We start from the raw sequence: 25,643 nt of genomic DNA, 5'->3' as shown, positions 1-25,643 counted from the left end.
AGCTGCTAAATTTTGGGATACTTCGCTTCAGAAAAATATTTAACTAATACAGTAAGGATCCTACTCTGAAGAACACGCGAGAAAGAAGAAAATATGTTGAAAATGTTTTGGGCTAGGAAAGAACATTTAAAGAAATTTAATGTAATGAGAATTCAAATACACTAAAATAACAGAAGTAGGTAAACAAATGGAGCAAAATAGCACCATAACAGAAGTGATAAACCATTTGGAAAAACCAGTGTACAGGACAGAGAGATAAAGACTGGATGGCTCACAAAGAAGAGATAGCCATACTGAGAATAAAATGTTTAGAAGCAGAGATTAAATGGCATAGATTACATTAATTAGATAAAAACAGACATGACAAAGTCAACCAAAATGTAGATCATCTATGATTGAGAAATAGAACTAAGCCAAAAAAGCTTTCAAATTTATATAAAAAAAAGTCCAGAAATTAAGGAAGAAAAATCTATAGTTTAAAAACATTATATTCTAAGAAAAACTTATGTAAGTTTACTGACAATAAGATGTCTTGCTGAATTTATTAATCAAGGACAAAGGATATATTATTCACGTAGTTGAGCAGAAACCAGTTACGAAGGAGTAAAATCAAGTTAGCCCCTAGTTTAAATACAGAAACCAACATATAAAAATGCAGTGGAGCAATGTCCATGAGGGTTTCTCAGGTCGTTCAGTGGTAAAGTATCCACCTGCCAGTGCAGGAGACACAGATGGATCCCTGGGTTGGGAAGTTCCCCTGGAGAAGGAAATAGCAACCCACTCCAGGATTCTTGCCTGGGAAATCCCATGGACAGAGGAGCCTGGTGGACTACAATCCATGGGCTTGTAAAAGAGTCGGACACAATTTAAGGACTAAACAAAAACTGTTACTTCACTATTAGAATAAAAAATATATGCCTCTTTACATATACTTTAATAATCACAGGTTTTATTAAACATTTTTTTAATATTTAATTAAACTTTACTTAATTATCTAAACCTTCTTTAATCTTTATCCTAAGTAGATTCATTGACATAGAAAAAGTAGGCATCATGGCCTGAATTGTTACAGATAGTGTTCATTTAAGTGATTTCGTATTTTGATCACATTTTTTTGTATAACATATCTTCTTCATAAAGCAGGTCATTTTGTTTACCATTTTACATTTGCTATTCCTCAAAGAGTTTTGAATCTCTATTCAGGTATTAGTTATGATTATTACAGTTTTTATTTTCTTATTACTTATATGTGATAATTTTTTCCTAATTTCCTGAAATAATAGGCATGAAATATCTTTTCTGTTAACATATACAAATTATTTACAGTTTTCACATTCCTATTAGAAATATGAAAATCTGTTTTTATAAAAATAGCTTTACTTGTAATATAAAACTCATAACTTCTTGTACAGTCCTAAGACTCTGTTGTGTCCTCATGGAAATAGAAAATGTATATAGACAGAATATCTGCTCAAGTATCATTTACTTGATAAATTCAACTAGAATTTAAAAAAAATATGACATGGACAATTATTCACAATTTATTGTTAAGTGAATAAAGTTAATTTCAAAACAATATTACAGTAGTGATTTTTAAAATGGATTAAAAACAGTCTAGAAAGTTCATCAATACTGGCTATATCTGGATGGTGGGAATATGGATTGTTATTTTATCATTTTACATTATAATTTATAGAAAATAAGATTATGTAGATTAAAAGTTAGAAAAAGATACAAAATTCAATTTCCAGAAATTTCTGTTCAGATAGTGAGATCTTTACCCTTGAAAATAACTAAAAACAGTAACTACATTTTTTTTAAGTGTTTCCAAACGAGCTGTTAAGGAAGAATTCTCAGTCCAAAATCTGAATAGACAGGGTAGGCAAAGAGAAGTAAGCAGAACGGCAAAGCCAGTTTTCAGAGTGAGGAAACTTGTTAAATCCAATGAATATGAAGATCAATTTCTATAGCCTCACAATTTGAGGAAACAAAACTTAAAATTCACCAACAGTAAGCAAGTATGACAGACAACCCCAAGTAAACTGGAACCCCAATCAGCTATACCCAACCAGAAGACAGGAAATTAAACTACCTATCTCAAAACCTCAAAATTCAGTGAAAAAGGGAAACAGTCCTTCCTTTAAAATAATAAACACAAGCTGACTCTCCCATAGGTTTGCCATTCAAATTCACGATAATGGTGAGCAGAAAACTTCCACCAAAGATGTAGCACAAATGATTCTATATTGCTTCTGTCCTTTGAAATCCGAAAAAGTCTCTAAAGAACAAACTTTAATCTCATAACTAGGAAAAATCACAAAGTGTAAGAAAGAAACAGGTAACAAAAAGTACATGAAATACACAAAGAAATAAGATGCCATAAGAGTTATCAGAAATAACAAATCCCAGCAAACCTGGACCCACACGAGAATCAGAATTAACTCAAAATAAAAACTCAATGACTAGGATTAACAGTAAATTAGAAATTATTAATCGGAACATATAGAAATTAACTAGAGGAAGTAAAGAAAGATAGAAAGATAGAATATAGGAAATGTGGAGACAAGAGTCAGAAGATCTACTGTATATAAAGTACTTCAACAAAATGAGGAAGATAACTTTTGAAGAGAGATAATGACTAACAGATAAAATTTAAAAGTGAAAATCACAAGTTCAATAATTTCATCAGACCCCAACAGGATGAATTAAAAAGAAACCGATGTCTAGACACGTCCGAATAAAAATTCATAATAGGAATAACAAGAAAAAATACTTGAAAAGACATGGGAAATATCCTCAAAGTTTCAGAAATTTAAGAACTGATTTCTTAAAGCAACATTGAAAGTTAAAAAGTAATAAAATAATATTTATAGATTATTGAAAGAAAATGAAGTTCAATTTAGAAAAATACGCCCAGTTAAATTATAATTCAACAATAAACATTAAGTAAATATATTTACAGAAAAACTGAATCTTCCACAAACTGGTTCTCTTCTTAGAGAAAAATTTTTAAAGTACCTGTATCATGAAGAATGAAGGTGATTCAAGATCTTAAATGAAAAAAAGAATAAAGGGCTTAAAAGCAATAAACATAGGCAAATATGTGCAAACACTGACTGTATAAAATAACCATAATTGTGTAGCTTGAAGGGTTCAATAAAAATACACTTAAAATTCTGAAAAATCAATGAACTTGAGATAAACTGAGTGTATTTTATAATTTCTTTGGTTACCACTAAATTAATAAAGTATATAACTATAAAACAATTGAGGGAAAAAAGGAGGAGATGAGGTGGGAAATACCAAGTAAGTCAAAAGAAGACCTCAGAGGAGAAGGGGGAAAATAGAAAATGTAGCAAAGACATTCTGTTTACAGTAACAATGGACTAGGTAATGAGAAAAAATATAAACGTAGCTGAAGGCACATAGGAATAAATGATATTATGTAGAATGAGAGGATTAAGTTCCAGAAGAGATGAGGTGAACACATGGGTATCATTCAGGATATTGATTAATCTGAAAAAGGAAAATCTGATCCCTTGTAGCACCAGGGGATCAAAATTGACCCCACATCTCTTCTCAGCAAAAGAGGAACAAGAATCCCTACTACACGTATGGTTAGGACCTCCATGTGCTACACATTAATACAAATATAGAATAGTTCCCAAGGTACTGAAGACCAGATTAAATAATATCAATACCAAAATATGGATTAGCTGAACAGAAATTGCTAATGCTTGTAGCTTTAAACAGCAAAGAACGCTGGAGAAAAAATAAAATAAAATCATCACCTCAAATTGATTCTGTAGTTTTGTTTTTCTTAGTATTCTCTGACTGTAAATTAACAAAGAAAACTAAACACTGGGATAACATCATGTGACGAAAGAACCAGAAAACAACATATAATCAAAACTATCCTCCAGGTATCCAGATAATAGAGTTACCAGACACAGAAATTATCAAAACTCTGCTGAGCCTATTAAAGAAAATTAAAATCTAAAACTTATGTATGAGGTACTATAAGGTGTGAATTGAATTCTAAACCAAAGAAGCAAATAAGTTTTAAACTTGAAAACCTATATAACTGCAAACAAGCCTTTATGAATGGATCGCACATTATATTAGACACAGTTAAAGAGAGAATTAGTGAACTATAATTTGAGTCAAAAGGAAACATCCAGAATGACATGTAGAGATGCAAGGGAAATGTCAGAGAATTATAAAACATAAAGGGGGTTATAGAATACAGAGGGAATATATATCTACATCTATTCATTTATATAAAGAGATGATAGCTCAGAAATGTTCAAGACTGAATAAAGATGCCAGAGGTACAGTGGATTCAAGCAGGGTGAATACAAATGTCACTACAGTAGGAATATCAGAGTAAACTGATGAAAACAATGGCCAAAAAAAAAACAATCTTTAAAGGGGAAATAATTTTTTCTTCCAAGGATCAACAATTAGGTTGTTGCACATCAACCTAGGCAAGGAAACCATAATAAAATAGGATATAATCACAATGCAGCAAATGCATATCAAATAATAAGTAGGTATCTCAAAATACACAGATGTGTGTGTGTGCACACACATATTCTTCAAGAGAAAGGGATATCACAGACAAAAGATAGAATAAAGATCAATGGAAAGGTTTAAAAAATGACTTTCATTGTTGTTTTTCAGTTGCCAAGTCATGTCCAATTTTTCGTGACACCATGGACTACAGCATGCCAGGCTTCCCTGTCTCTCACCGTCTCCTGGAGTCTGTGCATGTTCATGCCCATTGATACCATCCAACCATCTTGTCGTCTGTTGCCCTCTTCTCCTGCCTTCAATCTTCCCCAGCATCAGGGTCTTTTCCAATGTGTTAGCTGTTCATATCAGCTGGCCAAAGTATTGGAGCTTCAGCATCATTATCAGTCCTTCCAAATAGTATTCAAGGTTGATTTCCTAAATCTACTGGTTTGATCTCCTTGCAGTCCAGGGGACTTTCAAGAGTCTTCTCCAGCACCAGAGTTCAAAGGCATCAATTCTTCAGTGCTCTGCCTTTATTGTGCAGCTTTCACATCCATACATGACTACTGGAAAGACCACACATAGCATTGACTATACGGACCTTTGCTGGCAAAATCATGTCTTTGCTTTTTAACACTGTCTAGATTTGTCATAGCTTTCCTGCCAAGGAGCATCTAATTTCATGGCTGCAGTCACCATCTACAGCGATTTTAGAGCCCAAGAAGAGGAAATATGTCACTGCTCCACCCTGTCCCCTTCTATTTGCCATGAAATGATGGGACGAGATGTCATGATCTTACTTTTTTTTTTTAATATTGAGTTTTAAGCCAGCTTTTTCACTTTCTTTCTTCACCCTCATCAAGAGGCTCTTTAGTTCCTCTTCACTTATTGCCATTAGAGTGGTATCATCTGCTTATCTGATATTTCTCCCAGCAGTCTTGATTCCAGCTTGTAAATCATACAGCCTGGCATTTTGCATGATGTGCTCTGCATATAAGTTAAACAAACAGGGTGACACACAGCCTTGTCATACTCCTTTCTCAATCCTGAACTAGTCAGTTATTCCATACTGGATTCTAACTGTTGCTTCTTGACCCACATACAGGCTTCTCAGGATGCAGGATACTGGTACTCCCATCTCTTTAAGAGTTTTCCACATTTTGTTATGATCCACACAGTGAAAGACTTTAGTCAATGAAACAGAGGTAGATGTTTTTCCTGGAATTCCCTTGCTTTCTCTATGATCCAGCAAATGTTGACAATTTGATTTCTGGTTCCTCTGCCTTTTCTAAACCCAGCTTGATCATCTGGAAGTTCTTGGTTCATGTAATTCTGAAGCCTAGCTTGGAAAATTTTGAGCATAACCTTACTAGCACGAACAATGAACAATGCAAAGAAATAGAGGAAAACAACGGAAAGGGAAAGACTAGAGATCTCTTCAAGAAAACTGGAAATGTCAAAGGAACATTTCATTCAAAGATGGCCACAATAAAGGACAGAAATGGTAAAGACCTAACAGAAGCAGAAGACAGCAAGAAGAGATGGAAAGAACACACAGAACAGTTGTACAAAAAAAAAAGATCTTTATGACGCGGATAACCATGATGGTGTAGTCTCTCCTCAGAGCCAGACATGGTGGAGTGCAAAGTCAAGTGGGCCTTAGGAAGCACTGTTGCCAATAAGGCTAATGGAGGTGAGAGAATTCCAGCAGAGCTATTTAAAATCCTAAATGATGGTGCTATTAAAGTGCTGCACTCAACATGTCAGCAAATTTGGAAAATCCAAATGATATTGACATTATAAAATAATGTTGTCTTAAGGCATTCAAAACACACATATAGTCACATATATATGCACGCAGAGTTAATAACTTACTGATAGTACATTAAGTTGGGAGAGAACAAATTAAATTTTCTAAGATCCTAGAATTGCCTTGGAATAAAGAGGAAGGTGGTAAATAAACTTAGATTTGGTAAAGAAAGAAGGAATGATATAACATCTATGGTAAGCCAAAAGAATACTAAAATAAGATAAAACTGAAAATATAAAAGAAAAATAGAATAATTTAAATCCTCAGCAAAAGCAAAAGAAGGCAAGAAAAGAGGGGAAAAAAGCAGAAAAGGAAGAACAAATAGAATCAAATAGTAATAGATTAATTGAATCTCAAATATCTCAATAACTGTACTTAATTATTGATTACACTATCAGGGACTTAAAGGCTACAAATCAAACTGAATTTGTCAGGCATTTTAGATAAAACAATAACAAAACAACACATTTTTCTGTTATAGTACAAAAATTCCAAGAAGAGAACTTGTAGAAATACTGTAAGTGAAAGGTTAGAGAAAGATGTATTATGTAAACACTAAAACAGCAGTTCTCAAAGTGTGCTACAGTGTCCCTACCCAGAGATACTTTTTAAAGATTTCATGGAGTTAAACCTGTTTTCATAATAATTCTAAGAGGCCATTTGTCTTTTCTACTAGCATTTGCTCAAGAGTGTATAGTGGAGCTTTCCAGAGGCTACATGAGGTGTGATATTGTAGCAAATTGAATGCAGAAGGACACACGGAAATCCAGCTGTCTTGTGTTAAGTTAGACATTAAAGAGATTTGCAAATATGTGTACAATGACCCTCTTCTCACTGTATTTTTTTTTTGTTTAAAAATACATTATTCTAAAACTGTTACAAATGCAAAGACTTTATTAAACTTTGAATGAATTAACAAATAAAAACACACATCTCAGTTTTTTCTAATACAGTAAATATTGATATATATGACCCATATAAATGCAAGCTAACTGGGTTCCCAATAATTTTTAAGAATGTCAGAAAAGTCCTGAGTTCAAAAGAAAGCTGGTTTGATTTTGTCAGACACACAAGACCAAATATGAAAGCTCTGATACAGTTGAAAAGGGACATTAAAAAATGATAAAGTGGGTCAATTTAACAGAAACCTATAACAGTTAAATGAAAGAGGAGAGTGAAAAAGTTGGCTTAAAGCTCAACATTCAGAAAACGAAGATCATGGCATCTGGTCCCATCACTTCATGGCAAATAGATGGGGAAACAGTGGAAACAGGGTCAGACTTTATTTTTCTGGGCTCCAAAATCACTACAGATGGTGACTGCAGCCATGAAATTAAAAGACGCTTTACTCCTTGAAAGGAAAGTTATGACCAACCTAGATAGCATATTCAAAAGCAGAGACATTACTTTGCCAACAAAGTTTCGTCTAGTCAAGGCTATGGTTTTTCCAGTGGTCATGTATGGATGTGAGAGTTGGACTGTGAAGAAAGCTGAGTGCCAAAGAATTGATGCTTTTGAACTGTGGTGTTGGAGAAGACTCTTGAGAGTCCCTTGGACTGCAAGGAGATCCAACCAGTCCATTCTGAAGGAGATCAGCCCTGGGATTTCTTTAGAAGGAATGATGCTCAAGCTGAAACTCCAGTACTTTGGCCACCTCATGTGAACAGTGGACTCATTGGAGAAGACCCTGATGCTGGGAGGGGTTGGGGGCAGGAGGAAAAGGGGACGACAGAGGATGAGATAGCTGGATGGCATCACCGACTCGATGGATGTGAGTTTGAGTGAACTGCGGGAATTGGTGATGGACAGGGAGGCCTGGTGTGCTGTGATTCATGGGGTCCCAAAGAGTTGGACACGACTGAGTGACTGAACTTAACTGATAACAGTTATAAATTTGTGTGCACCAGATAACATGGCCTCAAAAATGGATCGTCCAAAAAAATTCATTTGTGTTTTTCCAGTGTTACAGTAAAAATATTAAAAAAAAAAAAAAAAAACCTATGACAATAAAGATCTGCAATCTACAATCATCACAGGAGTCACGTAAATCATGTTTCCTCTGGGACTATGCTAACAGGACCAGTGCCCCATTCAACAAGCAGTACGGTATATATCACTAAGGCTTCCCTGATAGCTCAGTTGGTAAAGAATCCACCTGCAATGCAGGAGACTCTGGTTCGATTCCTGGGTTGGGAAGATCCGCTGGAGAAGGGATAGGCTACCCACTCCAGTATTCTTGGACTTTCCTGTGGCTCAGCTGGTAAAGAATCCACATGCAATGCGGGAGACCTGGGTTGGGAAGATCCCCTGGAGAAGGGAAAGACTCCCTACTCCAGTATTCTGGCCTGGAGAATTTCATGGACTCTACAGTCCATGGGGTCGCAAAGAGTTGACACTACTGAGGGAATTTCACTTCACTTCAGGGTATATCACTAATGAGCAGGCCCTGAGGCAGGCAGTCCTGAATTTTAAAAACACATGCCTATTTGAAAATAGCTATATATATAAACAAGTTATTTAACTTCTCTAATCCTTTGTTCCTTTTTTTGTGGAATGGGAATGATTTCATACTATTGGGAGGATTAAGAAAAATATTTTCAGTAGTATGTATAACACTTTCACATGTTCGTACTAAAAGTAATAGTTATTGTTTACTAACAATCACCCTCATAAAAAAAAGGAGTTAGAAAACTGTAACTGCAGTGACCAAATAAGGCTTCAAAGAGATATGTTTGAGCTAAAACTTGAAGAAGGAATAGGATATTAATACACACTCAGAAATGTCTATACACAACTGGTTAAACAGTAATTTGACCCAGTCAATGCACTGGATCAAAAGGCAGAATCTAGATGGGAAGGAAGTTAGAATAAATTGACCCCCTTCCTCTTTTAATCTTAGAAACTCTTTGTTGTCAAATAAAGGATGAGAATTGAGCAAAATAGACCTATAGCAAGACTTATGTTAGAGTATCATTATTTCCTCAACATCTCTAAGAAAATTATTCTCTCCCAGTCAAAATTTCTGACATTTCTTCTACAACCCATCCAAAACAAAACAAATAAACTCCCCCAAAATTCAACAGTCTCTTTTAAAGGACTTTCATATAATACAGAATTGCTTAAATCTTCTTGAGTCTACAGCTTCAATATATTCCTTAGTAGCCCTTTAAAAGTTTCCTAGGTCCCACAAAATAAAACTGAAGTCAAGTACATTTATCCCTCAAAAAGCCATTGCCTGTGGCAAAATTAGCATTTTGCTATACTTGTTATAAATATCTATTTCAAAGAATTCCTCCCACAGACATGAGCCAATCGTCTAATAAAACATTCCTGCCACAGGAGGGGAAAAAAAAAAAAAAAAAAACAACTTTCCTTTAAGGAACAGCAAAAATAAAGATGTTGAATCAGGCGGAAGGTTTTCACTAAATAAGTGTTTGGTAAGGTCTACCTCCTTGAGTTGCTCCACGACTGCTATGTTTGACAGCTATGTACAAACGTGCTAAGTTACACATGAGATTTTCAATTTCCATCAGAAGTCCTTCAGGATCATACAGGTTGTATAGGGAAAAAAAAAAAAAAAAGAATACTGAAACAGGAATCAGGAAATGAGGATTCTAGTCCCACCTATGCCAGAAGTTAGATAAAAACTATGTAGGTCTGTTTTTCCATCTGTAAACCAAGAAGCCTGGACTGGCAGATCTGCAAAATCCCTTTCAGCTTTGTACTAGGCATTGTGTAGTATTTAGTAAGCTAGCGCCATCTAGTGGAATCCAAGGAGTTCACTAAGTGTATAATGAGAAACATTCCTACAAGCAAAACATCTACAGCTTTCTCTTATTTTACTTCATTATTTTTTCCTAATGTTCCAATGACAACATTTGGTAGCAAGAATTAACTCAGGCACATTTCTCCATGAGCCATAATACAGTAATCAAACCTGGGTGAAAATGCTGAATTAGTTCAGTATCTTTCAAACTTAGAATACTAGTTTCATTTTTTTCAAAGGCAGTATTAACTGAAAATAAAGCAGCAAGAAAAAACAACAACAAAAAAAAACTCCTGGTATCTATCTAGTTACAATAATATTTTCTACAAATGTGTTACCTGAAATTTATAAATTAATGATTTATAAATTATTGGCCTCAAAGGAACCATTTTTCCAGATTAAAGTTTTACTAAAATACCAGAGACAGAAGCTGCATGAATAAGGAAACAAAAACAATTATATGCTTTTACACATTAACAACACACTTATTTTCATTTTTACCCAATAGTCAACAAAGAAAATATATCGATTTACACCTATTTTCTTTCTTTCTGTTCTAATGCCTGGAAAAACATTTACACATAGTCAGTGCTCAATATATTTGCTCATTAATAAACTTATTAGTGAATAAATCTTAAAATTATATGTTTCAGCATAAGAGTTTATAATATGGTATAGTAAAACAGTAATAACCTTAAATTATACTAAATGCATATTTATGAGAGAGGAAATAGAATGCAACAATTAAAAAATCAGGTATCAGCATAGACAAGTGATTTTCAAATCCTGGCTCTATCACTAAATAATGGTGTGATTTTAGACAACTTACTTAAACTTTGTATTTCAGTTTTCTTATCTGTAAAAAAAAAAAAAGATTAAACAGTACCCAACTCATACCACTTATGTGAAAATCAAATGAGTTAATATGTATAAAGTACATAAAATAAATGTCTGGTTGGTAGTAAAAAAAAAGTTATCTATTACTATATTGATTATACTAAGTTCTATAAAACATCTTGGTCATGAAGCATGAATTTTTAAAATTAATTTAGTTTTAAAATGTTTCTGCTAGAAAGTCAATAAAATACAACATATTTTTGGAGGATAAAAGAAAACAAATTATAATTTACAAATCACCTATTTTTCATTTGTGTTGGCTCTTCATTTAAAAAAAATAACTCAAAACATGAAAGATTCCCCACAGATGAGTTTTATCAGCTTTAATGATCACTGTGGCAACATTTATTTAAGAAAAGTTTCTTTCATTTTTTTCTCAACATTACTTATAGAAACAAAATCTTACCAATTTTGCCGAAATTTTCTTAATGGGAAATTTCAGGTAAAAGAAAGCATGAAATACAATGATGGTAACAAGCCTTAAAACCCAGAGGGATGGTATGGGGAGGGAGGAGAGAGGAGGGTTCAGGATGGGGAACACATGTATACCTGTGGCGGATTCATTTTGATATTTGGCAAAACTAATACAATTTGTAAAGTTTAAAAATAGAATAAAATTTAAAAAAAATTTAAACTGAAGTCCACCTAAATTAAAGTGAGTTATAAAAGATAAAGATTCATGTAACTTTAAGGAAAAAACATAAAACTTTATTCAGAATTAAAAAGTATAATAAAATCTCTTTTCCCATTAAAATAAATCTGTCTTTAAAATAATCAATCTAAAGTTAATTTAAAGAGCTTAAAGCAATTATTTTGCACATTCAAGGTGTGCAAAATAATCCAGATCAAAAAAGTAATCATTAAACTACTATGAAATTTATATGACCATGTATACCCAACATAGTAGTTTATTTTTTGCTACATTTGACCAGAAAATAATCTGTACCTCAATATGTAACATATCTTAAGGATATAATTTTGAATTATATTTGAGACTAATATTTCAGATATGATTAACAATTAGAAACTTTCATTTCCATAATCACAGCAACAACATACTTAAACAAAGTGTTAACTTCATTACTATTTATAGAAGTAAATTTTAAACTTTTACTTTGAAAAAGTATAGTTCACATTATGTTTCTATTTCTACAATTAACTACTTCAACTAGAATGGAAAATATTTACCAACAAATGATTTCAAATGAACTGCCTTAAAGAGAATAACAGAGTTACTATTTTGATTCACTAAATGCAAATAAAATCAAATAAAACTGTACAATATTTTCTAATAAAAAGATTAATTAGAACTTATATCACATATTAACTAGTGTAATAATTATAGCTTAGTTAGAATTAGGAACAAATTAAACTCGAAAATACAAGTGTAGAATATGCGGTATTGCTTCCAATTTTATTTCACCTCCTTAAGAAATATTATAGTATGGAATGGTGACTTATTAACTTATAAACACAAATCTATCTTTGTGCCCCTTCATAAGAGTTCTTGGCATCAATATATCATTGAAAGACAAAATCTATGCTTTTCACTTAGCTCAACCAGAATCTCCATAAGCAGTTCCTGAAGATGAAAAACAGACTCCAACTGGTTCAGAAAATCTACTTTCTCCTGTATACTCTTCTCACACTCCATAAATACAGCATTTCATGGTACCCAACAGACAGCAAAGATGTCTTTTACCTTGTTTGCTCAAGTGTACTACACAGAGATACCTCAGGTACATCAATTAATACTATGGCAGTTTTCACATAAATCTTGCAGATATCCTATCCCAGGAAATTCACTGACTACAAAAAATCCCATACAGAACTGCTGGCAATGAAAATGAAGTGAATGGAAGTTCAAGCATTTCTTCTTACAAACAACCTTTTTCTTTCTCTCAAACTTGCTTTAGTGCTTGCCAATAAAGTAACATACATTATCAGTGCACTTGCTTTCATTCCAACAACAACAAAATTATTTCTGTATGCATTTTAAATTAAAATTTTAATATAAAAGTTGTATCAAAAGTATCAGTATTTCCATATGGGAGAAGTCATGAATGGTCCCAAAGTAGGCAGCATGGACACATAGGCAAATAAACATATTAAAAAGCAATATACACTACATTTTAAAAATTGTGTCTTGAAATGTTTGCAAAACAAAAGCTTGCCTTGTGAAAACAACTATATGTTTCCCTTATTAAACAACAAAAGGGGGAGTTGATGGTAACTGATTAGATTCAATTCTCCCTAAATCTCTGCCAGAAACTCATAAAGTGCAGCAAAGAAATCAAAATACTCACAACCTATCCTTTCATTGCAAGTGGGAGACAAAGAAATCACAAGTTAAATTTTTTTCTAAGTAGGATAATAAGTATCTGGGATCAACACAATCCAGGCTGAATTCACACTTTTACAAAGGAAATCCTGGGAGGTGGTCCTAAGATGGCAGAAGAATAGGACGGGGAGACCACTTTCTCCCCCACAAATTCATCAAAAGAACATTTAAACGCTGAGTAAATGCCACAAAACAACTTCTGAATGCAGGCAGATGACATCAGGCACCCAGAAAAGCAGCCCAGTGTCTTCAAAAGGAGGTAGGAAAAAAATATAAAAGACAAAAAAAGAGACAAAAGAGGTAGGGACAGAGCTCTGTCCCAGGAAGGGAGTCTTAAAAAGAGTTGTTTCCAAACACCAGGAAACAACTCTCACTGCGGAGTCTGTGGCGAGCCTTGGAACCACAGAGGGCAACATAACTGGGAGGAAAAATAAATAAATAATTAAAACCCACAGATTACATGCCCAACAGTAACTCCCCCAGTGGAGAAGCAGCGCAGATGCCTGTACCCGCCACTAGCAAGCGGGGGCTGGGCACGGAGGCGCGGGCTGCATTGCTTAGAGTAAGGACAGGGCCTGAATGCCCCGAGGGCAATCTGAGGGAACTAACTTGGGCTAGCAAACCAGACTGTGGGATAGCTACCAGGTGAAAAGCCCTAACCTAAGACACCGCCAGACCTGCGCACAGAACAATGGACTGAACAGAACTAGCCGGCTGCAGACCATCCCCCTATGGTGACAGGCAGCCAGAGCCGGAAGGGGGCAATTGCAGCCCCAGAGAGACATTATCTACCAAAATGCAAGCAGGCTTCTTTGCTAACTAAGACTTCTTGGGGTTCTGGACAGTCATCATCCGCCTGAGAAGGTGCACCGGTTGTACACCCAGAAAACCGAGCAGCAGGGACAAGAGAGGAGGTAAGTCACAGTGACCGCGCTCACCAAACACCTCATCACCTGAGCTGCTCGGACTTGGGAAAGGCACAAAACGCAGGCGCAACCGAGTCTGCGTCTCTGAGGACTACCCGAGTGCCTGAACCTGAGCGGCTTAGACCTGGGAGGTGCATGCAGCCCAGGGCTGGCCTCAGATGGTTCCCAGGGCTGGCCTCAGATGGTTCCCAGTGGAGCAACCTAGAGCCTGAGCAGTCTGGGCAGGGAGGGCACGCGCGCCGTGAGCAGGGGCAGGCCCAGTGTGGCTGGGACACTGCGAGCACATGCCAGTGTTATTTGTTTGCAGTGACCCTCCCTCCCACAGCGCGAATAAACAAGTGAGCCTAAAAAAAGTGTCTACCACCGCCCCCCTTGTGTCAGGGCGGAAATCAGACACAGAAGAGACCAGCAAATAGAAGAAGCTAAAACAGAGGGAACCACCTTGGAAGTCACAGGTGCAATAGATTAAAACCCTGTCATTAGTACCAACTATATAGGAAGGGGCCTATAGACCTTGAGAAATATAAGCCAGACCTATCCGGAACTATCATAATCATATTCGGAACTATCCGAAAATGAACTGAACCCACCTTGCCCACAACAACACCAGAGAAAGTCCTATATATATTTTTACTATTTTTATGATCATTCTTTTTTTTTTGAACTTTTTTAAATTTTTAAGTTCTCTATTACTCCTTAATTTTCATTTTTATAACCTACTATTACTTTTCAAAAAAAAGACCCTATTTTTTAAAGCAAACTTCATATATATATATATTTTTTAAAATAATTTTTGTGACTTTTTTCTTCTTCTTCTTTTCTTTAATGTTGTATTTTTGAAAATCCAACCTCTACTCTAGATTTTTAATCTTTGCTTTTTGGTATTTGTTATCAATTTTGTACCTTTAAGAACCCAATCTTCAGTACCCATTTTTACTTGGGAGTGAGATTACTGGCTTGACTGCTCTCTCCTCCTTTGGATTGTCCTTTTTCTCCACCAGGTCACCTCTGTATCCTCCCTCCCCCTTCTCTTCTCTACCCAACTCTATGAATCTCTGTGTGTTCCAGACGGTGGAGAACACTTAAGGAACTGATTACTGGCTGGATCTGTCTCCTTTTCATTCCCCCCTTTTATCCTCCTGGCCACCTTTGTCTCCTTCCTCCCTCTTCTCTTCTCTGTATAACTCTGTGAGCATCTTTGAGTGGTCCAGACTGTGGAGCGCACATAAGGAAGTGATTACTGGCTAGCTTGCTCTCTCCTCTTTTGATTCCACCTCATTTCATTTGGGTCACCTCTAACTCCCTCCTCCCTCTTCTCTTTTCCATGTAACTCTGTGAACCTCTCTGTGTGTCCCTCGCTGTGGAGAAACTTTTCATCTTTAACCTAGATGTTTTATCAACTGTGCTATATAGAAGGAGAAGTCTTGAGACTACTATAAAAATAAGACTGAAAACCAGAAGCAGGAGGCTTAAGTCCAAATTCTGAGAACATCAGAGAACTCCTGACTCCAGGGAACATTAATTGATAGGAGCTCATCAAACACCTGCATACCTACACTGAAACCAAGCACCACCCAAGGGCCAACAAGTCCCAGAGCAAGACATACCACGCAAATTCTCCAGCAACACAGGAACACAGCCCTGAGCTTCAATACGCAGGCTGCCCAAGTTACTCCAAAACCATTGACATCTCATAACTCATTACTGGACACTTCATTGCACTCCAAAGAGAAGAAATATAGCTCCACCAGAACACCAACACAAGCTTCCCTAACCAAGAAACCTTGACAGCCACTGATACAACCCCACCCAAAGCGAGGAAACTCCACAACAAAGAGAACTCCACAAACTGCCAGAACACAGAAAGGCCACCCCAAACACAGCAATATAAACAAGATGAAGAGACAGAGGCATACCCAGCAGGTAAAGGAACAGGATAAATGCCCACCAAACCAAACAAAAGAGGAAGAAATAGGGAATCTACCTGATAAAGAATTCCAAATAATGATAGTGAAAATGATCCAAAATCTTGAAATAAAAATGGAATCACAGATAAATGGCCTGGAGACACGGATTGAGAAGATGCAAAAAAAGGTTTAACAAGGACCTAGAAGAAATAAAAAAGAGTCAACATATAATGAATAACGCAATATATGAGATCAAAACCACTCTGGAGGCAACAAAGAGTAGAATAACAGAGGCAGAAGATAGGATTAGTGAAGTAGAAGATAGAATGGTAGAAATAAACGAATCAGAGAGGAAAAAAGAAAAACGAATTAAAAGAAATAAGGACAATCTCAGATACCTCCAGGACAATATTAAACGCTACAACATTCGAATCATAGGAGTCCCAGAAGAAGAAGACAAAAAGAAAGACCATGAGAAAATACTTGAGGAGATAATAGTTGAAAATTTCCCTAAAATGGGGAAGGAAATAATCACCCAAGTCCAAGAAACCCAGAGAGTCCCAAACAGGATAAACCCAAGGCAAAACACCCCAAGACACATATTAATCAAATTAACAAAGATCAAACACAAAGAACACATATTAAAAGCAGCAAGGGAAAAACAACAAATAACACACAAGGGAATTCCCATAAGGATAACAGCTGATCTTTCAATAGAAACTCTTCAGGCCAGGAGGGAATGGCAAGACATACTTAAAGTGATGAAAGAAAATAATCTACAGCCCAGATTACTGTACCCAGCAAGGATCTCATTCAAGTATGAAGGAGAAATCAAAAGCTTTACAGACAAGCAAAAGCTGAGAGAATTCAGCACCACAAAACCAGCTCTCCAACAAATGCTAAAGGAGATTCTCTAGACAGGAAACACAAAAAGGGTGTATAAACTCGAACCCAAAACAATAAAATAAATAGCAAAGGGATCATACTTATCAATAATTACCTTAAACGTAAATGGGTTGAATGCCCCAACCAAAAGACAAAGACTGGCTGAATGGATACAAAAACAAAACCCCTATATGACATTACTTTGCCAACAAAGGTTCGTCTAGTCAAGGCTATGGTTTTTCCAGTGGTCATGTATGGATGCGAGAGTTGGACTGTGAAGAAGGCTGAGCGCTGAAGAATTGATGCTTTTGAACTGTGGTGTTGGAGAAGACTCTTGAGAGTCCCTTGGATTGCAAGGAGATCCAACCAGTCCATTCTGAAGGAGATCAGCCCTGGGATTTCTTTGGAAGGAATGATGCTGAAGCTGAAACTCCAGTACTTTGGCCACCTCATGCGAAGAGCTGACTCATTGGAAAAGACTCTGATGCTGGGAGGGATTGGGGGCAGGAGGAGAAGGGGATGACAGAGGATGAGATGGCTGGATAGCATCACTGACTTGATGGATGTGAGTCTCAGTGAACTCCAGGAGTTGGTGATGGACAGGGAGGCCTGGCATGCTGAGATTCATGGGGTCGCAAAGAGTCGGACATGACTGAGCAACTGATCTGATCTGATCTGATCTGATCTATGTTGTCTACAAGATACCCACCTCAAAACAAGGGACACATACAGACTGAAAGTGAAGGGCTGGAAAAAGATTTTCCATGCAAATAGAGACCAAAAGAAAGCAGGAATAGCAATACTCATATCAGATAAAATAGACTTTAAAACAAAGGCTGTGAAAAGAGACAAAGAAAGACACTACATAATAATCAAAGGATCAATCCAAGAAGAAGATATAACAATTATAAATATATATGCTCCCAACATAGGAGCACCACAATATGTAAGACAAATGCTAACAAGTATGAAAAGGGAAATTAACAATAACACAATATTGTGGGAGACTTTAATACCCCACTCACACCTATGGATAGATCAACTAAACAGAAAATTAACAAGGAAACACAAACTTTAAATGATACAATAGACCAGTTAGACCTAATTGATATCTATAGGACATTTCACCCCAACAATGAATTTCACCTTTTTTCTCAAGTGCACACAGAACCTTCTCCAGTATAGACCACATCCTGGGCATAAATCTAGCCTTGGTAAATTCAAAAAAACTGAAATCATTCCAAGCATCTTTTTTGACCACAATGCAGTTAAGATTAGATCTCAATTACAGGAGCTGCTGCTGCTGCTGCTACGTCGCTTCAGTCGTGTCTGACTCTGTGCGACGCCATAGATGGCAGCCCACCAGGCTCCCCCGTCCCTGGGATTCTCCAGGCAAGAACACTGGAGTGGGTTGCCATTTCCTTCTCCAATGCATGAAAGTGAGCAGTGAAAGTGAAGTCGCTCAGTCGTGTCTGATTCTTAGCGACCCCACGGACTGCAGCCTACCAGGCTCCTCCATCCATGGGATTTTCCAGGCAAGAGTACTGGAGTGGGGTGCCATTGCCTTCTCCGCAATTACAGGAGAAAAACTATTAAATATTCCAACATATGGAGGCTGAACAACATGCTGCTGAATAACCAACAAATCACAGAAGAAATCAAAAAAGAAATCAAAATATGCATAGAAACGAATGAAAATGAAAACACAACAACCCAAAACCTGTGGGACACTGTAAAAGCAGTGCTAAGGGGAAAGTTCATAGCAATACAGGCATACCTTAAGAAACAAGAAAAAAGTCAAATAAATAACCTAACTCTACACCTAAAGCAACTAGAAAAGGAAGAAATGAAGAACCCCAGGGTTAGTAGAAGGAAAGAAATCTTAAAAATTAGGGCAGAAATAAATGCAAAAGAAACAAAAGAGACCATAGCAAACATCAACAAAGCCAAAAGCTGGTTCTTTGAAAGGATAAATAAAATGGACAAACCATTAGCCAGACTCATCAAGAAACAAAGGGAGAAAAATCAAATCAATAAAATTAGAAATGAAAATGGAGAGATCACAACAGACAACACAGAAATACAAAGGATCATAAGAGACTACTATCAGCAATTGTATGCCAATAAAATGGACAACTTGAAAAAAATGGACAAATTCTTAGAAAAGTACAACTTTCCAAAGCTGAACCAGGAAGAAATAGAAAATCTTAACAGACCCATCACAAGCATGGAAATTGAAACTGTAATCAGAAATCTTCCAGCAAACAAAAGCCCAGGTCCAGACGGCTTCAGAGTTGAATTCTACAAAAAATTTAGAGAAGAGCTAACACCTATCCTACTCAAACTCTTCAAGAAAATTGCAGAGGAAGGTAAACTTCCAAACTCATTGGAAATTTTTAAGATTTCTTTCCTTATACTAACCCTGGGGTTCTTCATTTCTTCCTTTTCTAGTTGCTTTAGGTATAGAGTTAGGTTATTTATTTGACTTTTTTCTTGTTTCTTGAGGTATGCCTGTACTGCTATGAACTTTCCCCTTAGCACTGCTTTTACAGTGTCCCACAGGTTTTGGGTTGTTGTGTTTTCATTTTCATTCGTTTCTATGCATATTTTGATTTCTTTTTTGATTTCTTCTATGATTTGTTGGTTATTCAGCAGCGTGTTGTTCAGCCTCCATATGTTGGAATATTCAATAGTTTTTCTCCTGTAATTGAGATCTAATCTTACTGCATCACCCTAATACCAAAGCCTGACAAAGATGCCACAAAAGAAGAAAACTACAGGCCAAAATCACTGATGAACATAGATGCAAAAATCCTTAACAAAATTCTAGCAATCAGAATCCAACAGCACATTAAAAAGATCATACACCATGACCAAGTGGGCTTTATCCCAGGGATGCAAGGATTCTTCCATATCTGCAAATCAATCAATGTAATACACCACGTTAACAAATTGAAAAATAAAAGCCATATGATTATCTCAATAGATGCAGAGAAAGCCTTTGACAAAATTCAACATCCATTTATGATAAAAACTCTCCAGAAAGCAGGAATGGAAGGAACGTACCTCAACATGATAAAAGCTATATATGACAAACCCACAGCAAACATTATCCTCAATGGTGAAAAATTGAAAGCATTTCCCCTAAAGTCAGGAACAAGACAAGGGTGCCCACTTTAACCACTACTATTCAACATAGTTTTGGAAGTTGTGGCCACAGCAATCAGAGCAGAAAAAGAAATAAAAGGAATCCAAATTGGAAAAGAAGAAGTAAAACTCTCACTGTTTGCAGATGACATGATCCTCTACATAGAAAACCCTGAAGACTCTACCAGAAAATTACTAGAGCTAATCAATGAATATACTAAAGTTGCAGGGTATAAATCAACACACAGAAATCCCTTGCATTCCTATACACTAACAATGAGAAAATAGAAATAGAAATTAAGGTAACAATTCCATTCACTATTGCAATGAAAAGAATAAAATACTTAGGAATATATCTACCTAAAGAAACTAAAGACCTATATATAGAAAAGTATAAAACACTGGTGAAAGAAATCAAAGAGGACACTAATAGATGGAGAAATATACCATGTTCATGGATTGGAAGAATCAATGTAGTCAAAATGAGTATACTACCCAAAGCAATCTACAGATTCAATGCAATCCCTATCAAGCTACCAAAGGTATTTTTCACAGAGCTAGAACAAATAATTTCACAATTTGTATGGAAATACAAAAAACCTCGAATAGCCAAAGCAATCTTGAGAAAGAAGAATGGAACTGGAGGAATCAACCTGCCTGACTTCAGGCTCTACTACAAAGCCACAGTCATCAAGACAGTATGGTACTGGCACAAAGATAGAAATATAGATCAATGGAACAAAATAGAAAGCCCAGAAATAAATCCATGCACCTATGGACACCTTATTTTGACAAAGGAGGCAAGAATATACAATGGATTAAAGACAATCTCTTTAACAAGTGGTGCTGGGAAAACTGGTCAATCACTTGTAAAAGAATGAAACTAGAACACTTTCTAACACCATACACAAAAATAAACTCAAAATGGATTAAAGATCTAAACATAAGATCAGAAACTATAAAACTCCTAGAGGAGAACATAGGCAAAACACTCTCTGACATAAATCACAGCAGGATCCTCTATGCCCCACCATCCAGAATATTGGAAATAAAAGCAAAAATAAACAAATGGGACCTAATTAAAATTAAAAGCTTCTGCACAACAAAGGAAACTATAAACAAGGTGAAAAGACAGCCTTTAGAATGGGAGAAAATAATAGCAAATGAAGCAACTGACAAACAACTAATCTCAAAAATATACAAGCAACTCCTGCAGCTCAATTCCAGAAAAATAAATGACCCAATCAAAAAATGGGCCAAAGAACTAAATAGACATTTCTCCAAAGAAGACATACAGATGGCTAACAAACACATGAAAAGATGCTCAACATCACTCATTATCAGAGAAATGCAAATCAAATCCACAATTAGGTACCATTCATGCCAGTCAGAATGGCTGCTATCCAAAAGTCTATAAGCAATAAATGCTGGAGAGGGTGTGGAGAAAAGGGAACCCTCTTACACTGTTGGTGGGAATGCAAACTAGTACAGGCACTATGGAGAACAGTGTGGAGATTCCTTAAAAAACTGGAAATAGAACTGCCTTATGACCCACCAATCCCACTGCTGGGCATACAGACCAAGGAAAACAGAATTGAAAGAGACATGTGTACCCCAATGCTCATCACAGCACTGTTTATAATAGCCAGGACACGGAAGCAACCTAGATGTCCATCGGCAGACGAATGGATAAGAAAGCAGTGGTACATATACACAATGGAGTATTACTCAGCCATTAAAAAGAACACATTTGAATCAGTTCTAATGAGGTGGATGAAACTGGAGCCGATTATACAGAGTGAAGTAAGCCAGAGAGAAAAACTCCAATACAGTATACTAACGCATATATATGGAATTTAGAAATATGGTAACGATAACCCTGTATGTGAGACAGCAAAAGAGACACAGATGTATAGAACAGTCTTTTGGACTCTGTGGAAGAGGGAGAGGGTGGGATGATTTGGGAGCATGGCACTGAAACATGTATAATATCATATAAGAAACGAATCACCAGTCCAGGTTTGATGCAGGATATTGGATGCTTGAGGCTGGTGCACTGGGACAACCCAGAGGGATGGTACGGGGAGGGAAGTATGAGGAGGGTTCAGGATGGGGAACACGTGTACACTTGTGGTGGATTCATATCGATGTATGGCAAAACCAATACAATATTGTGAAGTAATTTGCCTCCAATTAAAATAAATAAATTTAAGTAAAAAAAAAAAAAAATATATATATATATAAAAGAAAGGAAATCCTACAGAAACTGAAAGGATAAGTAAGAAATAAAGGTGTCCTGGGGTGGAAGAACCCATTTACTACCAGCAAAGCCTCCCTTGAGAAAGACAGAGATTCACCCTGAGTGGGCTCAGTACCAAAACAAAGCATATGAATTAAATTAATTAATAAGTCCAAACAGCCACAGTGTATAAGAGAGAAACATTTAAGCTCAGATCAGTAAATAAAATCCCAATCCATGCTGAATACAAGTACATACCTAAAACAAAGTGACTCAGAAAGGTTTAAAACTTTTTTTTTTTTTTTAGATTAGGCAAATACAAACAAAATGAAACCTATCTGATAAGGTAGAATTCAGTCACCAAAGTATTAGAGAGAGAAAGAAGGGAACTTATACTTTTCAAGGCTAAAATCCACAATAAATATAACACAGATAAGAGTGTCTGTGTAACTGCATGGAGCAATGTTCATCAAGCAGAAACCAAAGCATGTAAATAAAGAAGTAGGCTCATTAAGAATACGTTTAGGGCTTCCCTGGGGGCTCAGTGACAGAACCCGCCTGACAATGAAGGAGGTATGGGTTCCATCCCTGATCCACCTGCAAGTTCCCATATGTCACGGAGCAACTAAGCCCATGCACCACAACTACCGAGCCTGAGCGCCAGAGCCGAGGAGCCGCAGCTACAGACCCCGCACACCCGCACTAAGGAGCAGCTCCTGCTCGTTGCATCTAGAGAAAGCCCACGCACAGCAAGGATGGCCCAGCACAGACAAAAATAAATTAATTAAAAAAAATTTTTTTAAGATACATTTAAACTAGCTCAACTCCTTCAGTCCAAGGTGAATCAAGTAGACATAGAAAACCAAAAATAGAAGAGCACTAATGTAGAGCTAAAAGACGAAAATATATACTCTATATTCCAACAACAAAAATCCCTTCAAGTACACATGAAACATTCCTGAAAATTAACCACATATTAGAAAAACACAAGTTTCAAAAAGCAGATATAAGAACAAAAATAATTCTCCGACTATAATGCAATAAAACTAGAAAAAAAATGACAACAAAAATGGCCTTTCCATATGGAAATTTAAATTTTTAGGTAAAAGATAAAACACTTCATTAAATTATAGAACAAATGAAAATATCCATATATCAGGAATTGCAGAATAAATACTGCTCTGAGGAAAATTTATAGACTTAAGTACTTATGTCAACAAGAGTAAAAAATGAAAAAGCATAATTGAATTGTATATTTAACTTAAAAATTGAAAAGAAAAACATAATAAACAGAAGAAAAACAAACAAAAAAAAAATCCCACCAAACCCCCAGTAGTAACATGAATTAGCAGGAGGGCAAAATGGTACAACCTATAACCCATATAAAGTGTATCTGGCACTGTGTTCCTAGATTAAAGATGTCCTTTGTCCCCAAAAGTATATACATCAGGAAATTAACCGAAGATATATCTGATAAAGTATGAAATGACATAGGTATCAGGTTAAGCATTGTAGCAGTGTGGAAGATTGTAACCATGCATTGTCCGTCAACCAGAGATGAGTGGAATAGACTGTGGTCAATGCACACAATCGAATACTATCAACCCATGGAAAAAGAACACTATGAATTAATTGTCTATATGTTATTAAATGAAAAAGAGCAAGATAAAGAATAGTATTTAAAATATTCTATATTTTGTGAAAGAAAGGATTATCATATACACATATTTTCTTATATATATATCTATGTATGTATATTTATAAACACATATTATATATGTGATACACATGTATTATTATACATATATATCTATATACAAAAAAGCAGATGGGAGAACAGAGTGAAAAGAACAAGCATGAAAGCACAACCTCTTTGAGGTTTTAAATGTAGTTTGACTCTAGAAACATATAGCTGCTTTACATCTCAAAAGTAAAATTGAATTAAATGGGAAAAGTGAAGCAATTATATTTCAAATTCATAACATAATCACAAGGATAAAATACTCCAAGTAAGCATACCATTTGGGTAACAAAGTACAAGGGCCAAAAGAAGTGCAAAAAAATCTCAAAATTAATGTAGTAGCTTTCTTTTAAATTCTTCTCAATGTTTCTAATATTGGCACTATTGTTTCAAAGCTATTATATATGTATTATGATATATAGCAAATAGTTATGTTAGTGTTGGTATCAACCAAGGACTATAGTGGAACAGAAAAGGAACACAGCTATAAAGTTCAAAAAGTAAATCTGAATTGGAGATATCAATATTTTCTGTCTTTACTCAAATTCACAGGACAGGACACTTTGAGCGTCAAACAGTATAATAAGAACAGAAACTGAAATATTCTGTACTATAAATTTATATAAGTTCATAAGAATACTAAGAAAGAGAGAAAGCAGGGAGAGAGAGAAAACAAGTGCCAAAACAATGCAAAAAAATAAAACAAACAAAAAAAAATCACTTGGAAGCACTGAAAGTAACAAGGACTAATAAGACCTTATTGTATAGTTTGTTAATATAAAGATAGGCATGTCTTTCTGCATGTCTTCCTGTCTTTCGTCTACAAATGATTCCAAGGTAACCAAATAGTTACTAAATAAATTATTCCAGCTTTAAAAATGTGGAAGGAAAGCTCAAATTAGAAAACTCACTTTTGTATTCCCCGTTGCATTAATAATTGATTCAGGCCACAATAATCAATAAGTGAAAGCATCAGACACAAGCTTGTTGGGTGGGGAACCGTATAATGGAGCATCCAGGCTATTACTAGCATGCCCAATATGTAATTGTAGCATCATTAAAAGCGAATAAACACTGTATGACTTCTGATGTAAGGCATTATGAAGCACAAATGAAAAATTCCTGCCAAAAAATGACTAAATTTTAATTAAATTAAGCCTGTTAACTAGCTTTCAATAACAGGAAATGAAACATTTACATGCATAGTGAAACAATTTTAATACACTAAAAAGAAGTAAATGGATAAACCCCAAATAGGTCATATTAATAAAGGTTTATGGAAATTGCCCAGACTGTACAGGGCAATTAATAAAGGTTTGCAAAAAATCAACAGTATGGACAAAGAAAAGTGGAAGGACTGCAAGAGATTAAAGAGAACTTCCAGTCACCCATGTGAATGTTATATGTGGTCATTGGGTTATGAGTCAAACAAACCCTGATAATATTAAGAAAATAAAGAAACTTGCATC

General features: G+C 35.7%; 1 protein-coding gene across 7 annotated transcripts in view; it reads right to left on the bottom strand.

The window, feature by feature from the left end:
* Positions 1-25,643, bottom strand: part of LRRIQ1 (leucine rich repeats and IQ motif containing 1) — a 224,631-nt gene that overhangs the window by 158,188 nt on the left and 40,800 nt on the right. For 6 of the 7 annotated variants that reach the window (XM_070788886.1, XM_070788891.1, XM_070788890.1 and 3 more), the window contains exon 11: positions 10,921-10,947. The exons of the other annotated variant lie outside the window; for it this stretch is intronic. In XM_070788886.1, coding sequence (XP_070644987.1) covers positions 10,921-10,947 — 27 coding nt within the window. The remainder of the gene's footprint in view (positions 1-10,920; positions 10,948-25,643) is intronic. 7 annotated transcript variants of the gene reach the window in all.

The sequence above is a fragment of the Bos indicus genome, chromosome 5 (genome assembly GCF_029378745.1).
Source record: "Bos indicus isolate NIAB-ARS_2022 breed Sahiwal x Tharparkar chromosome 5, NIAB-ARS_B.indTharparkar_mat_pri_1.0, whole genome shotgun sequence".
Classification (NCBI taxonomy): Eukaryota; Metazoa; Chordata; class Mammalia; order Artiodactyla; family Bovidae; genus Bos; species Bos indicus.
This window is presented reverse-complemented; position numbering and strand designations above follow the sequence as displayed.